The 14,735-nt window shown below is 39.4% G+C and overlaps 1 protein-coding gene across 3 annotated transcripts in view; it reads left to right on the top strand.

The window, feature by feature from the left end:
• IQGAP2 (IQ motif containing GTPase activating protein 2) overlaps nucleotides 1-14,735 on the top strand; it is a gene marked incomplete at its 3' end in the record, with an annotated part of 126,268 nt that overhangs the window by 72,183 nt on the left and 39,350 nt on the right. Inside the window, exons 6-13 of one of the 3 annotated variants that reach the window (XM_082012790.1) lie at nucleotides 2,296-2,363; nucleotides 2,725-2,838; nucleotides 7,388-7,566; nucleotides 8,213-8,300; nucleotides 8,866-9,029; nucleotides 9,541-9,628; nucleotides 12,130-12,293; nucleotides 12,827-12,987. In XM_082012790.1, coding sequence (XP_081868916.1) covers nucleotides 2,296-2,363; nucleotides 2,725-2,838; nucleotides 7,388-7,566; nucleotides 8,213-8,300; nucleotides 8,866-9,029; nucleotides 9,541-9,628; nucleotides 12,130-12,293; nucleotides 12,827-12,987 — 1,026 coding nt within the window. Of the gene's footprint in view, nucleotides 1-2,295; nucleotides 2,364-2,724; nucleotides 2,839-7,387; nucleotides 7,570-8,212; nucleotides 8,301-8,865; nucleotides 9,030-9,540; nucleotides 9,629-12,129; nucleotides 12,294-12,826; nucleotides 12,988-14,735 lie in introns of all 3 variants that reach the window. The other 2 variants (XM_082012789.1, XM_082012791.1) reach the window with 2 other exon arrangements.

The raw sequence follows: 14,735 nt of genomic DNA, 5'->3' as shown, positions 1-14,735 counted from the left end.
AGACTCCTGTTGAATATAATTATCCTCTTGCTTTTCTGTTGTAGAAACATTGATTCTTAAAGCCAGCTTGAAAAATACAAAGGCATTCTTCTAATTTCTTGCACCATTTTTCTTGTGAAAGCCTATTTTTGGGTTTGGTCCTTAACGTAAATGAGGTTAAGAACTGGTTCGTTTAAATTAAGATGCTAATGGTGATTCTTTTTCATAAGTAGCAGTGCTTATGAGATTTTTTTTTTTTTTCCCCTGAAAAAAATAAGTTTTCAAATGATCTTTGCAAGCAGAACAATGCTACATCTTGGCCAAACTATCCCTCTGAAGCTGGACAGCTTCAAAACACAGTTTTTCTAGGAAGCAGTAGAATAACAATCATATATTTTTTAAAAACAAAGTACACTATTTTCCGATCTGTATTTTATGGCATGTTATACATGAGCTAAGCTTAAAACAAGACCCAGAAACCTCTGGCTGACATGAACTGCAGTTCTGCACAGGCAATGCAAAGGGAACTTCACCTGAGAACACCCCTTCCCATTTCTTTCTCCCCTGCTACTGATGCCTCACATCCAGCTTTCTTAACCCAAATCCCCCCTGGTTTTGATTTTATGTGGGTTTCCTGAGGTTCAAGTTACACTAAAAAACCATTAGGTGAGCTGTATCAAGTGAAATTATACCTTAATACATTGTAGAAGCATCTTGGTGTTCCCTGCAAGACTTGAAGCACATTTTCAGCACCACCTGGTGGTTAATAAGTTTATCCAAACAAAGTGTAGGAAGTAATGCACATAGCTCAATATCCTCCTGGAACGGCTGTACAGCAAAAATATGGGTCTCTAATGTTCATATCCTTTTTTCCCCTGTCTTTTTATCCTGGTGACTCCCCCAAAAAGCCAGTATAGCCCTGTGATGCTGCTGATCTCCAGAACTGTTTGTATGACACCCAGCACTTCAGCCAGAACTGTGACCCTATCTCAAACTTCAGAGTAAAATCTCTTTAAAAGCCCACAAGGAAAGACTCGCAGGCAGATCAGGGTAATGGAGGGACCTGGTTCATTACTATTGTCATGTGGGGTTTTTTCTGCTATAACTTCTGTTTAAGACTGCTTTGAAAGGTGAGAATGGCAGCAGCAATGATTTTGAGGGACTGCAGCAGTCAAAAGAGTGTCATTCTACATGAGATGTGCTGTTGTGTCCATCCAGGTCATGACAGGGCAGAGGCATAGCTGTGGTAGCATGGTACATGAAATGCTGATTCTGTGTGCTCTGAAATAAATGTGACAGCTACAAATACTTGCTTTGAAATATCATCCTGTAATTTCCTAATAGCAAAAAAAAAAAAAAAAATCCAAGAACAAAACACAAAAGGGAAATGTGTCCCTCTAGAAACAAAACCCCCAAACCACAATGCACATTTGCAATATATGAAGTTGGAGTGAAGTCATTTAAATAAGAGATCCAAAATAATCCTTTTGGAGGAATAGGTTATTTAAGTCTTATTTCTAAAATCTACCTTTTGGATCCTAGCTTGCAAAACTCCACTTGTTTGTTTAATTTCGCTAATTAATTATACAAACACTAGTCTTCTGTTTTTGTAGATAAATACATGCCTTGTGTTTGGAAGATATTGAGAATATGTATGTACTCAGCTGTTTTTTCAGATAGTATCCCAGAGCTTTAGGAATAATGAGTATAGGTATTTTTCATACTATAGTGAAACAAAAGTATTTGTTCCTGCACTTTAAATTGAGCTTACTTTATTTTCCAAAAGCTAAATAGTTAATGACACAAATATATTTGAGATGGGCTTGGGTGGACTTACAGGTCCTTTTTCCGCTACGATTAGTAAGAAGGATGTCAGTGATTTGTGTGTCTTCAGAAATTAACTACAGGGATGTAATAACACATGTCAAAATAGTACATAGATACAAAGTTATAAGCTGTACTGATGTGCATTCACATATTGATTTTTTTTTTTTGGCCCAGTAATAGCTTATGAATTTCTTTGATTGTCTTCCACTAAGGTTTTCTACTTGTTGACACATCTGCTGTGATCTGAGATACACTGACAGTGTCTCGCTCTTAGAGATGCTTCTTTGAAACTTCAAGTCAAAAAAGACTTGTCTTTCTGTAAGATGTAAAAATACAGCATAAAGAAAACTGTACAGTTAATTTGTTCCAAATCGGCTCATGAAAGTCAAGGGTTAAAGGACAAGCTTCATAAAAGTGTTCTTCTCTTGTACAGAAAGCAAACACCTCAACCACATACAGGACTTTAAATGCTAATTTTATTTTTTGCAGTTTATATCTGTTCAAACTTGGATTAGCACCACAGATCCAGGACCTACTGGGAAAAGTAGACTTCACAGGTAACAAACTCCTTATTTAATCATATGTTGGTTTCTTTACCAAGTAAATCTGCTAACATTGTACATATTTTCTATTATGGTCTTTCTCCTCCCACAATGTTGTTCTGAACACATCCTAATTAAATAGGTGGGAGGCTGCTATTTTTAATGAATGTCAGTCTCTGAAGAATAGAAGGGAGTCAATTTGCGTGGAATATTTGTCGTATCTTAAATTCCTTCAAAATGGGGAGGAAAAACTGCTAAAAAGCCTTGGCCACAAGCGCTTTCAAAAACATTGCACCAGTATTTGTAGATAAAGTGATTCATAAAGAAATTCTTCTGCTTTTGTCCTGATAATATTTCTCCTTTTTTATGCGAACAGAGGAAGAAATCAGCAATATGAGAAAGGAACTAGAGAAGTACGGTATACAGATGCCATCTTTCAGTAAAATTGGTGGGATTCTGGCCAGTGAATTATCAGTGGATGAAGCTGCGTGTAAGTGTGGCTCTTGTTCTGTTTTCTACTGGATAATTTGACAGAACACTAGCAAAATATCTTCTGTGTTTCAATTCATCTATTTTGCCACCTCTTAATAAATAACAAGAAAAGCAAGCAAGTTTTCACTGACTATCACATTGCATCATTGCTACAAGACCTCTTGCAATTTTTCAGTCTGCATTTTTGAGCATCTCCATTGAACCATGGAAATGTCTCAAGAAATCTTAACTTCAAAAGGATGAGGAAAGTTGCACACATTAGAATGGATCTTCTTTTCCTAAAATTTTAACAGAACTTTCATGCCCTGTTAGCATTGTCTCTGTAGAGGTTTGCTGTGGGAAACTCGCCTTGAGCCATTTGCCTGCAGAGAAGCGCCGGGGGCCGAGCCGGGCCTGGCTATCAGAAACAAAGATCTCATACAATCTTTTGCATGGGTTTCATGTTTTGGTAGCTACTGCTCCTCTAGAATGAGTTGAGCTCTGCGAGTGCCTCTGTGCACCATAGATGGCCATGGGAATAAGGTCTCTTCTCTGTGAACAAGCCTCCTTCCCATGTTGGGCTCTTGCAGTTTTCCTCAAACACCTGATCAGGTTGCTGTGAAGACATGGCACTGTTCCAGTTCGACAACTCTCGTGTAGGGTGGTGCATACATGGAGGAACCACTTGCCTCCATGGACAGCTTTTGATCTGTCTGAGTGCTGGTGTATTACCATGGTAGAGCCCTGCGGGAGGGTGCATCCTGCTGGTGCATCCCAAAGAAGCTTTTCCTTTTCAGGGGGATTGATGCACAGTTATAGTCTTTGAGTCAGTCTTCAACAGCTTTCACTCAATAACAAAACTAAATGCTTTTTTGTGGCCCAAGCTTATCCATTTGTAAATTCGGGGGTGGGGGGGTGGGGTGTGTGTCTCCATTTCAGTTTATTTGTGGAATGAAGTGACATTTAAAAAAAAAAATTGCTTGAACTTAAGTGACATGAAATGAAGTTTGTCCACTTCACTCCATACTTGAGCTCTAGTCATTTTGTTCAAAACCCTAGCCTTTTTCCAAGGGGCAAACTGAAGAACAGAAGGTGCTTGAGTATGTTCAATGCCACTGTGGATCATTGATGCAAACCAGTTACAGATACAAACCGCAGACCGTACACAGGGCACGGGAAAGGAGGAAAATAAAGGCTGAGTTATAATTAAGTTCCATTGCAACTTTGTTAAGCCTTGCAAAATAGCATCATTGATACAAGCTGATTCATGATGTTACTTAGTGTGCTGAAATGTCCAGACCTTAACTTAAAACGTGTTTGATTCAGGTTTTCTGTGTTGTGTATTTCAGAGCCTGCTATAGTTTAGTATATGCATGCTTCTGCAAACCTAGCTCTTAAAATACTGCTTTTGGATGTGAGGGTAGTTTGTCTCCTTTTTTAGCGAATCTTCAGAGATTTAGTGACTACGAAGCACTTTTCCAGGGAGCTTCCTTCCTTCCCTGAAGATGAAAGGGCTGCAGCTTCCTTCTCTGAAAGCTTTTTATAGTGTGTGTAGGGTTTCCTTCAATGTCTGAAGTGTTTTCAGTCTTCCATAGAAAACCAGGGTTTCCTGATGCTGGTTCTGCCTCTTTGGGCAAGGAGTCTGCTGTAGATAACAAGCCCGGCCCCAGAACAGGAAACATCTGCTATGGGAACCATCACACATTGCTGAGGTTGGACATGGAGATCCTGCCAGAGGAAAGGGTCTACCACTCTTCTTCTGAAACAGAGTAAGCAAAAGGAGATATAAAGCGAAACAACTGCTGATGCCTCCTGCAATAGTAGAAATCAGTGTGCAAAGAGTAAGTTTAAGTGCTTTCAAAAAGCTTAAGAGCTTTCAAAGCAAGCTTCTTCTGCAAGTAACCCTCTCTGTTTTCTCACTGAAAAGAATGAAAGAGTAGTTTAGAGGCATGGAATAACAACCATGTTTCTCACTGTCTGTCTTGGTAGATGGGTTCACAACATCCATCAATACCTGTTCATATCTCCTACCTTTTGACTACTTTTTTGCTAGCTCCATTTACATCAGTGAGGCCTCTTACACAAATGTGTAAGAGATTATGTCCTTCCTATGTGTTGTGTTTTATATGAGGATGTGGAGATAATGTGTGTCTAAACTGCAGTCTTCTCTTAGCCCATTGCATTTGATCTGGGTGTTCACAGAATCACAGAATGTCTCAAGGGACCCATAAGGTTGATCGAGTCCAAGTCCCTGCTCCTCACAGGACTACCTAAAGCTAAACCATATGACTAAGTGTTGTCCAGATGCTCCTTGGACTCTGACAGGTTTGGTGCCATGACTACGTCCCTGGAGAGCCTGTTCCAGTGACCAACCACTTTCCTAGTGAAGAACCTTTCCCTCATGTCCAATCTGAACTCCACTGTTTGTAGAGTTCAGTGTCAATGGAACCAGTGTGTCTTTCTGCTTGCTTCTCCCCCATCTTGTCAGTTGCTTATGTTTTCCCTCTGATGTTGTGCTGAACTGAGCTAGAGCAAAATAATCTTAAAATAACTTTCTAGCATGAGCTTAATGGTAAGCAGTGGATAATGCACCAACAGCCAGCCAAGTTCTTCCAGTAACTGCCCTCTCTGAGAATGTGTAGCTTCACTTCATGCTTCATTTACCCACATTGAGTTTCCAATGGTCTGCTCTTCTCTTCTACTTTCCTAAATTTGTACAGCCCTTTGCCTTTCTAAAAATGGAAATTTCCTAATCAATGACAGACGTGTTTCATTTCTTTCATACCCTGAAAGAAACTGAAGGCTCTACACTCAGATATATAGACCCCCAGTTAAGCTTATACAAAAAAGTGCTTGTCACTAAATGCTTTTCTCCAGTTTAGCAAAACCATACAAGGCCAAGTAGCAAGTAAATACTGATAGAATAAGGAAAGATGGCATTCATGTTTCCCCTCACACTTCTCATTGGTGGCATGAATGTAAATCCTAGCCAAGATGCTGTGATGATAAATGGGGAGCTGCTGTGTTCCTCCTTTGGGGTAGGATCCAGATAAACATTTATGAGGAATTACATTTTTATATAGCAATATCTGTGAAATATTTGAGATGGATGTGCCACCAGACAAATGTTGGGGTTTCTTTGTGGCATGAAGATCTAGATAAACTGTGGCTCTAGAGAAAGCCTTTCATCTAGAATGATCTCAGGGCCAAATATGTGCAGGGAATACCTGGGAGGGGTGTGTTAGCCATTACTCCACACCTAATTCAGCTGCAAGTGATTTGATTTTGTACTTTCATGTAAATTTGCTGTGTGGAAAAACTAGCATTTCTGACTCTTAAATAATCTTGGAGTCAAGTGTTTATTTAGTAGTTAAAGTTTTCTTGTTTTGTTAAAGGAAAGGTTTAACCCTTAAGCTGGTCAAAGGCTGTAGCATGCCCTATGACGCTTTTTCCCCTTTTCCTGTGCAACAATGTTTTGGGAACCCTGCAAAGCCCTTTGGGTGTTCTTCCCTCCCCTGCACTCCCGTTTGAAGTTTGCTGTCCTGTGGCTTTGCAGGTGACAGAAGTAGAGACCATTACATCACTGTCTCCCTCCCCAGCTGCTCATGGACATCCCTACTTAGGAAAACTGTTCATCCCAGACAGGCTTAGAATGTGGTACGCGGGGCTGCACCCTGCCTAGGTAGTTTAACTATGTTTTCTGGGACAAGTTTTACGGAGTTTGAATTTCCTTATTCTTGTATAATAACTTTCAGATATTCTTAGTTTAGACAATACTTTGATATGTTTTATATCTTTATGGACACAAAAGAAGCTTTAAGATGAAAACAACTGACAATGCTTTCAATTCCTGCATATAATTGCCTCCTAAATTACATAGGACTTGAACAATAAAGTGTAACTCATGTTTTATTTTCTGTCAGTAAAATAGTAACCCCCAGTTGTGAGAAGGGTAAACATGGGACAGACAGCAACGTGCTGCCTTTGAGCAGACATTGAGTGCTTTTGTTGCTGTGATCTAGGGGAAACATTAGGTATGGGGTGCTTGAAGGGGAATATGTAAATTGTTGAATGCATATTAAACACTAATTTCAAATAAATCGGAAGAAATGGTGACAGTATTAATGATAAACCAACAGCAGGAACATGTGTGTGAGGAGGAAGGCTTCTCAACCTGGTGTTCTGCAAGTCCCCCCTGGTGAGGTGGGGGTCAGTCCCAGGGAATCAAGCTGAAGGAACCGAGAACTTGCATACGGCAGCTGGACGAATGGGCAGGAATTAGATAAGTTGCAGTTATTTGTGATTGCACACACATACAAGCTGTTGTTCCCTGATTCTTTTACTGCTACTTCTATTAATAGAATTATTTTTTGTCTTGTGATAACTACTAAGTGATTTCCTGTTGATTACTGATTTCCCTAGATTTAATTAAGGAAGTAATATTTCTACTGTCAAGCACATGTCATTGGCTTTTTCTTTTAAAAAGAAGCTTGGTGTCAAGCAATTAAAAGTATTTTAACTGAATATGTTTTGCTTACTGAAATTTTGGGTTATGGTTTTAATTCCAGTGCATGCAGCAGTAATAGCAATTAACGAAGCTATTGAAAAGGGAATAGCTGAGCAAACCATTGCAACTCTGAGAAACCCAAATGCAATGCTGCTAAACATCGATGAGGAACTTGCACAGGACTATCAGAATGAACTCTTTGAAGCTAAAAGGAGAAAAGAATCAAATGCAAGACTTAAGGTAGTGGTATTATATTGACACTCCTAGTATACATGTCCCTTCATATTGCTTCTCATGCTGCATTATTACCTTTTTTAAAATTAACCTAATTTTTAAAATTGGTGCAACTGGGAAAAAAAACACTTTTATGCTAAATAAGATAAATAATGGTAATGTTACAAGCTGACAGCCAATTTTATAAGAATGTGATTACTATGAATATGATGTAACTTAATGTTGACCAAAGGATTAAATACCAGAAGACTTAAAACAAAAAAAGACTGGTTTCCTCTATCAACTGCTTTAGAAAAAACAAATTTTCTATTTTAAAAGTTGCCAGAAAAGATACCTGTAAAGTATAACTTCTGCCATAGATCTTTATTGTGAATTTATTTGCTTTGTTTTTTACACAAGAACTAATGCTTTCTGTAGTTGAAAAATTCTACACTATATGTACATGGCTATTTTACTGGAAGTAGAAAATGCTTTAAATATTGCTCAGTCTGTTACCACAAAGTGCTAATGTCTTTGGTTCAGGTGGTCAACAAATTTCTTTACAACATACATCCAGCAAATATTTTGGCTGATGCAGTTTTAGTGACTCCCACTGATAGCTTTTCTCTTTGCAAAATTTTTCTGTGTACTAGCAACAATTCTGTTTTCTTAGAACGGCACAATCTCTGAGGAGGAGAGAGATGTCTATGAGGAGCTGCTGACACAAGCTGAGATTCAAGGCAATATCAATAAGATAAACAGTAAGCCATTCCGGATCCTTATGGAAGTGTGCACGCAAAACGTATCTTCCAGATTCCAGCTGAACATGATTTGAATCCACAGGAACATACAAAATATTTCTGCAGAAACTTATAAAATACACAGAAGTAGCTAATGTCTGTCTACAATAGTTTTTTCTTGCTGCTCTTTCTCTACTAATCTTCTGGGGGGCTAATGTCTGTGTTTGTGTTTTTTGCTGAAAGGATTCCTCAGTTCAGAATTGAATCATTTATTGCCTGCTCTGTTTCCTTACATCTGAGTTCCTTTTGTGTGCAGAATACTGTAAATTTTGACCCCCTCTTCTATATAGAGCTGAAATTAATTCATAACCTCCCAGTTAGCTGTGGTTGAACTGCTCCCACATGGGCTCCCACAGAGCCAGAAACTCCCTTCGTAGGATTGGTCTCAAAATAGATAATCCTCTAAAGAGAGATAAAGAGATAAAACTGCTACCCCAGCTGGCTTTTACAAAAAGTAGATGCTGACAGCAATGGACTTTTTCCACAAAAGCGTATTTGCTGTTTCTGAGCATTGTTTTCATTTCAGTTCACATAGCTTTAGTCCAAGTGAATGAGGCTATTGACCGGCAAGATGAAGTGGCGCTGATGGCAGGTTTGAACCATCCTGCTCTGAGCCTACTTGAAGTTCTGCCACAAAATTCCTCATGGTACCTATTGCAATTGTGTGATTCTAAAGAACAGAAAATGCAGGTAATTGAATGGAACGGGTACTACGCATCAGTTTGCTTTTTTTTAGCTGATTTTAATCCAGTGAGAAATTGGCTTTACCTTCAGCATCGCTTAATGAAAAAGTTTTATAAAGGTTTTAGAATAACTGATGTACTAATTGACACTGAAGTAGCTGCATTTGCTCTGAAGAGCATGATGCCTCTATAAGTAGTTACTAAGATATAAGAAGAAAATTTGAGATAAAGCAGGGAGCCCCTAATGCTATGATGGCTTTGAAAATTAATTATAACGTGAGTACAACAAAAGGTAATATTGAATCATCAACAGCAAATGAAAAAGTCAATTGGGCTTTAAGGTGAAAATCCATCATTTTGAGTACGATGAAAAAGGAAAGATTAATGCTGTGTTTATTGTGTCGTTGTATTTGTGCAGGGGATAGTACAATCAAATTCTAGTGTCCCATCAAGGGTTTTATCCTTAATCTCCCATCAAATTTAAAAGTATAATTACATCTTTTTTTCTGATCTGTTAGATAGCAGGGGTTCCAAATATGCTCGACAAAAATGAAATACAGAAAGAAGTTAGTGTTGCCAATGCGGAAGCTGAGGCTCACAAACTTAGTGAGTAACTGTTTTAATACTCATCTTTTACCATCACCGTTTAATTATGTTAAGCTGATGAGTTGAATCCACCATTCCATGCATGTAAACAAGGTTTCTCAAACTGAAACCATATGAGTTTCATTTTATTTTTGTAACTGTTCTTCTCAGTGTCACAATTGCTAAGTCACCAATCTGTGCTGCATTGGATATACTCTTTTTATCTATAAAGTAGCTAATGCTTTTTTCTTTGAATAATTTGAGCCACTGGTAAACACATTGGCTAAAACTGAAGACAATGCATGGCTTGATGGCTTGAACAAATATTTATCAGAACAAATAAATCATCATGAACAAATATTTATTCCAATCTTCACTTGGGAGTGATGAACATCCTTGTAGAATTAAAATAGAACAAGCACATGGAAGAACATTTTGCAATCACATCTCAAAGGAAAATTGTTCTCACTTTTAGACACATGTATCTAAATCTAACCTGTTCTTAGCCCGCTAAGACTGTCAGAAGACATAAGTTATAGTTTCTAAAAAATATAGTTAAGGGGGATCTAAATTTGCAGAGCATGTATTGCAGCTTTTGACTGGAAACTTCTTTGCTAGGGTTCAGCTTTGGTTAAACCGCTGTCATTTTATGCTACATCTGGGCATGGCTTAGTGGCTGTTTTGTCTCTGGTGGTATTTCCAATGCTTTGAAACCAGGCTGATTGCTTTTGTAGTGTGACTTACAGGCTGTACCGTGAGGTCAACTTAAGCCAGAAGCTAAGTTTGACTTACTACCTCAAAAGTTAGCCTATTTTGAATTGGTTAGGCATGGTGAGCAGTACTTTAGAGAAAGGAGTTGCTTCTTAGTAAAGGAAATAACGGGGGAAAATGTGATGTGGGAAAAGCAGTAACAGCAATCTGGAGAGCAACTTATTTCTTATGTTTGGTTTGAAAAGGAAAAAATAGTGGGTTTTGTTATTGGATGTGAACAATGTAAAATGTGTTTTGCAAGTTGCATGCTCAGTCCCTGAATTAGAAATCAGTAGCTTGGTTATTGGCTACAGAGCAAGTCCAGTCCATTTGTGGACTCTGACTCTTTTCCTCTTTGCTCTTTTTCTCTAAAAAAGCATGCATGCCATAGCTTTGAAGGTCTTTGCTTTTTCTAACCTCAGGAATAGCCAACAGAGAGCACCTTCAGGAAAAACATGGCCCCATATGGCCATGCTTCAGAGCAATTTAAATGAGAAGTGAGGGGCTTGTTTAGGTGGGCATGGTTATTTAGAAAGGTTTTCAAAGTGTTTGTGTTGTATAATAAGATCTGAGTGTTGCTGCATGCATGAACTGTGGATGGTGTCTGCTATACAAGCAGTCTTGTAGAGATCTGAGCAGTCAGTGGTGACTAAAAGCATTCCCTGGTTAATAGTACACAGAAAAGCCATAAGATAAGACGAAGGAGATGGGGGTTATTTTGCTGATGGAAATGGCATTTACATAATTGTCATTCTTTACTCCACACACATGCTCTAGCCTTCAAGTTTGTTTCCCTTTGTGCAAGACCAGAGTGGTCCCTTGTACCAGGTGTTCCTGGGTGTGTCCTGGCCTGGGTTTCCTTAGACTTGGCTCCTCCGGGTGTGCAATTATGGTGGCTGTGACTAAGCTAAGGGGTGTTGTAAGGTGTCTGCAGCTGCCAAAGTGGGAAGTGTTTTTCAGCACTTTTCTGCTGGGGTTCAAACCTCTGCTGAAGTAAGTTCAGCAAAAAGTAAAACAGGTGAGTTATTTGGTTACCAAAAAGCATTATGCTCCTCTATAGTGGTCAGTTTAATTTGAAATTTGAGCTCTAGAGAAGGGGAAAATTTCTAGATGGCAGTGCTTGTGAGGAATGACTTCCGCACTGTTAAGCAAACAGGTGATGGCATGCAGAGGAAGTCCTAGAAGCCATAGCATATGGTTTTCCATCAGTTCAGCCTCTGAAAATCCCAGCCCCCCTACATGCTTGGCTAATTTCTACCAGGCGTCCTGAAATGGACAATAAAACTGTCATTGGTGTTGCGGGACAGACTTGTTCTAGCTAGCCAAGGTGGGTCATGTGGAAAGGAGGAGGCAAGGGAGGAAACGCGGCACAGAAGGAAAGGAGTGTTTGGGGTGAAGCAAGACTGGGGTGCTGGAGCTGACATACCCAGCAGTACCTGCCACAAGCAGGCCCAGGACGGATGTTAGGTCTTTCCCTGTGCTAGGATGGGATCAGCAGCTTGTTTTGGATTAAAGGTACAATAAACAGTCATTAATGTCTAAAAGTCCAGAAACTTCAAAGTCCTCCAGTCCATTATTTGCTGCATACCTTTGAACAGGCACTGGTTTTGCAACATTCAGCGGTTGTGTCTTGAAGAATCCCACACAGATACGTGTTCTCTCTAATGACAGCAAATAATATTCTTTGGAATAACCTAATTGTCATCTAGATGGCATAAAGAACAAACTTCACATGAAAATTAATAGGCTTTTCTTTCCCTGCTGTTCTCTAGAACTTATAGCAGTTGACAATATCAATACTGCAATTCGTAACTGTGATCCTAGTAAAACACTGCTTGCACTGATGAAACCGGAGGCGCAGCTGCCTGTTGTTCACTCATTTGCTGCTGCTGTCTATCAGACTGAGCTGTTCAACCTCCAACAACAGAATGCTGTGGTAAGAGTGAAAAGCTTACGACCTGCTCACTGATGTTACGTAGTCAAACGATGAAAGAGCACAAACATAGCATGTTGTTGTGTAAAATCAGACTTAATTCTCTTGCCATGGAGTTACATATTGCATGACTGGTTGACTAGGCAATACTGAATCACAGAATTTGTTTCTTGACACACTTTGCTCTGGCTGAGCTCTTGTGTTGCAACGAATCGACTGACATTTTTTAATTGTTGCATGCTCTTAATGAGGACTAACTCTGCTTTATATATTGTGTAGAAAAGTAATCCCCTGCTATGAGGGTAAGACCAGAATAGATGGGACTGTGGGGCAAGAGAAGGAAAGGCTGAAGGGATGTGTAGCAAACCCAGTAAGCTCTACCAACAGTGTTGTGTTAGTCTGACATGCCTGCAACTAAGAAATTTGCCAGGCTTTTTAAATCAAATTCATCTTCTTGGTGGTATCCAGACTGTGTAACTCAAGTTCGTTACACTGCTTATTTAGCTTCCTGACTGTGGTACATTATTGTCCTACAGAACTACCTGGCACATGATGAACTGTATATTGCAGTAGAAATGTTGTCAGCTGTTGTGTTGCTAAACCAGGCCTTGGAAAATAAGGACATCCTAACGATAAAGAATCATCTCAGAAACCCATGCATTGGCTTCAATAATCTGGAAGAGGAAAACTTTCAACGGTAAAGGTTCATTTTGTCTTGTCTGGATGAGACTTGGCAGCTTCTGCAAAAGGATAAGTAGACATTTTACTAGGTGGGCTGTATTGCAGCTATGAAGTGAAAAGAGCTGCAAGATAAACATCTGTGTTGTAAGTTAATAAGGGGTAACTATTGCTGGACTAGTTGTGTATCTGTAAGTATAAGCAATCGCACAACCTCAAATGCTTGAGGGCAGAGGATGTGTGAGGTGCAGGGAAAATATCCTCAGAAAGCAAACGCTGAGATCTGACAAGAATTTTTGCAGACACTAACACACGAACCAACCGTAACTGGAAACTGTTAATCAGTAACCTCTCTGCAATACTGAAAGATCTTTGGAATGAGGTAGTGTTTAATGTCTTAGGGTCCAGGAGGTCCCTTAAACAATGTCTGACTACCTTTTCTCTTGAGAATTGCAAAGGTCTGAAAAACATAGCACAGTCCTGCTTGCTAAAAAGCAGAGTGCAACACTGTGGTACATGTGCATGTTCAACATTAAATTATAACCTTCACTCAGCTGCCAGCTGTTTGCACTGCCACATGCCTGACTTGTCACAACCATGTGCTGCTACCTCTGCACTCTTTTGTGTATCTGCAAAAAAATATCAGGCAACACTATGACCTGAGACCCCAGCGAGTAGGGGAGAGCGTGGGGGCATGGACTGGTTCTTGCCTCGTGGTTGTAGGCAGTGGAAACCTCCGCGTGCGGCTGGAAGGCATTACTAGGCACAAGGGACAGCAGTGGCAGAAGATCTTCACCAGGCTGCCAGGATACATGAATCTGAGAGCAGTGCTTGCTAGGTGTCTCAAAGCTGGAAGGAAGGCAGTCAGGATAGGAATAAGAGGCCAATGTTTTGGTTAGAGCACAGAATGCTGTAAGATGGAGCAAAATTAATCTGCCACTTGGCCTCTCCTAATGTGAGGTGGTGTCTGTGGGCAAGAGAAGCAACATTATAAATATACAGAAATGGGCCCTGAAGTGTTCAACTGCAGCATTTTTGGCTATGACCTGATCTTTAGATTAAGCTGACAGTCAATGTAAATGAAATGCTAGGAATTAGTTAGAATGGAGTATAAAATAAAACTTTATTATGCCATTATGTAAATCTGTGCTGCCAATCATATGTTGAATATTGGAGGAAGCTTTGATTGCACAATATCAGAAGGAATACAGTAGGGCTAGAAAAAATTCAGTGAGGGAGGTGGTGTTCAATGACTTTCTACCGGAAGAGACAAACTTGTTAGGTGTGTGTTTCCTAGAAGAGAGGATTTGAGGGAAATATGACATACATGTGTAAAAGTGTGCATGTTGTGGGGAAGGTTAATAAGTTGTTAGCTTCTCGTATAACTTTAGTTTTTATTTTCTTATGAGAATTGGAGCAAGGAAAGATTGGACACTATCAAATATCAAGTTTAAAATTTATTAAGGAACTACCTTGTCACAAAACACTTAAATAGTGGGACTCATCTCTCAAGAAGATATAAGATTTCAAATTAGAGTAGATAATGCAGCACGTTTGCAACTATTAAAATGATATGTAGCCTCCAGCTTGGGAAGCTCTTAAACACAGGCTGTTGAATGCTGGAAGGGCAAATCAGAGCAGAAAATTATGATTCTCTCCTGTATTTTTTTTCTGGCAACGATTAATTTCTCAGGCTTCTGCTAGAAATAAAAGACAAGTATTTGATCTGACATAATGTAGCAGTTGTATAATTGATTAAGGAATATG

The sequence above is a fragment of the Phaethon aethereus genome (assembly GCF_964289735.1).
Source record: "Phaethon aethereus genome assembly, chromosome: Z".
NCBI lineage: Eukaryota > Metazoa > Chordata > Aves > Phaethontiformes > Phaethontidae > Phaethon > Phaethon aethereus.
This window is presented reverse-complemented; position numbering and strand designations above follow the sequence as displayed.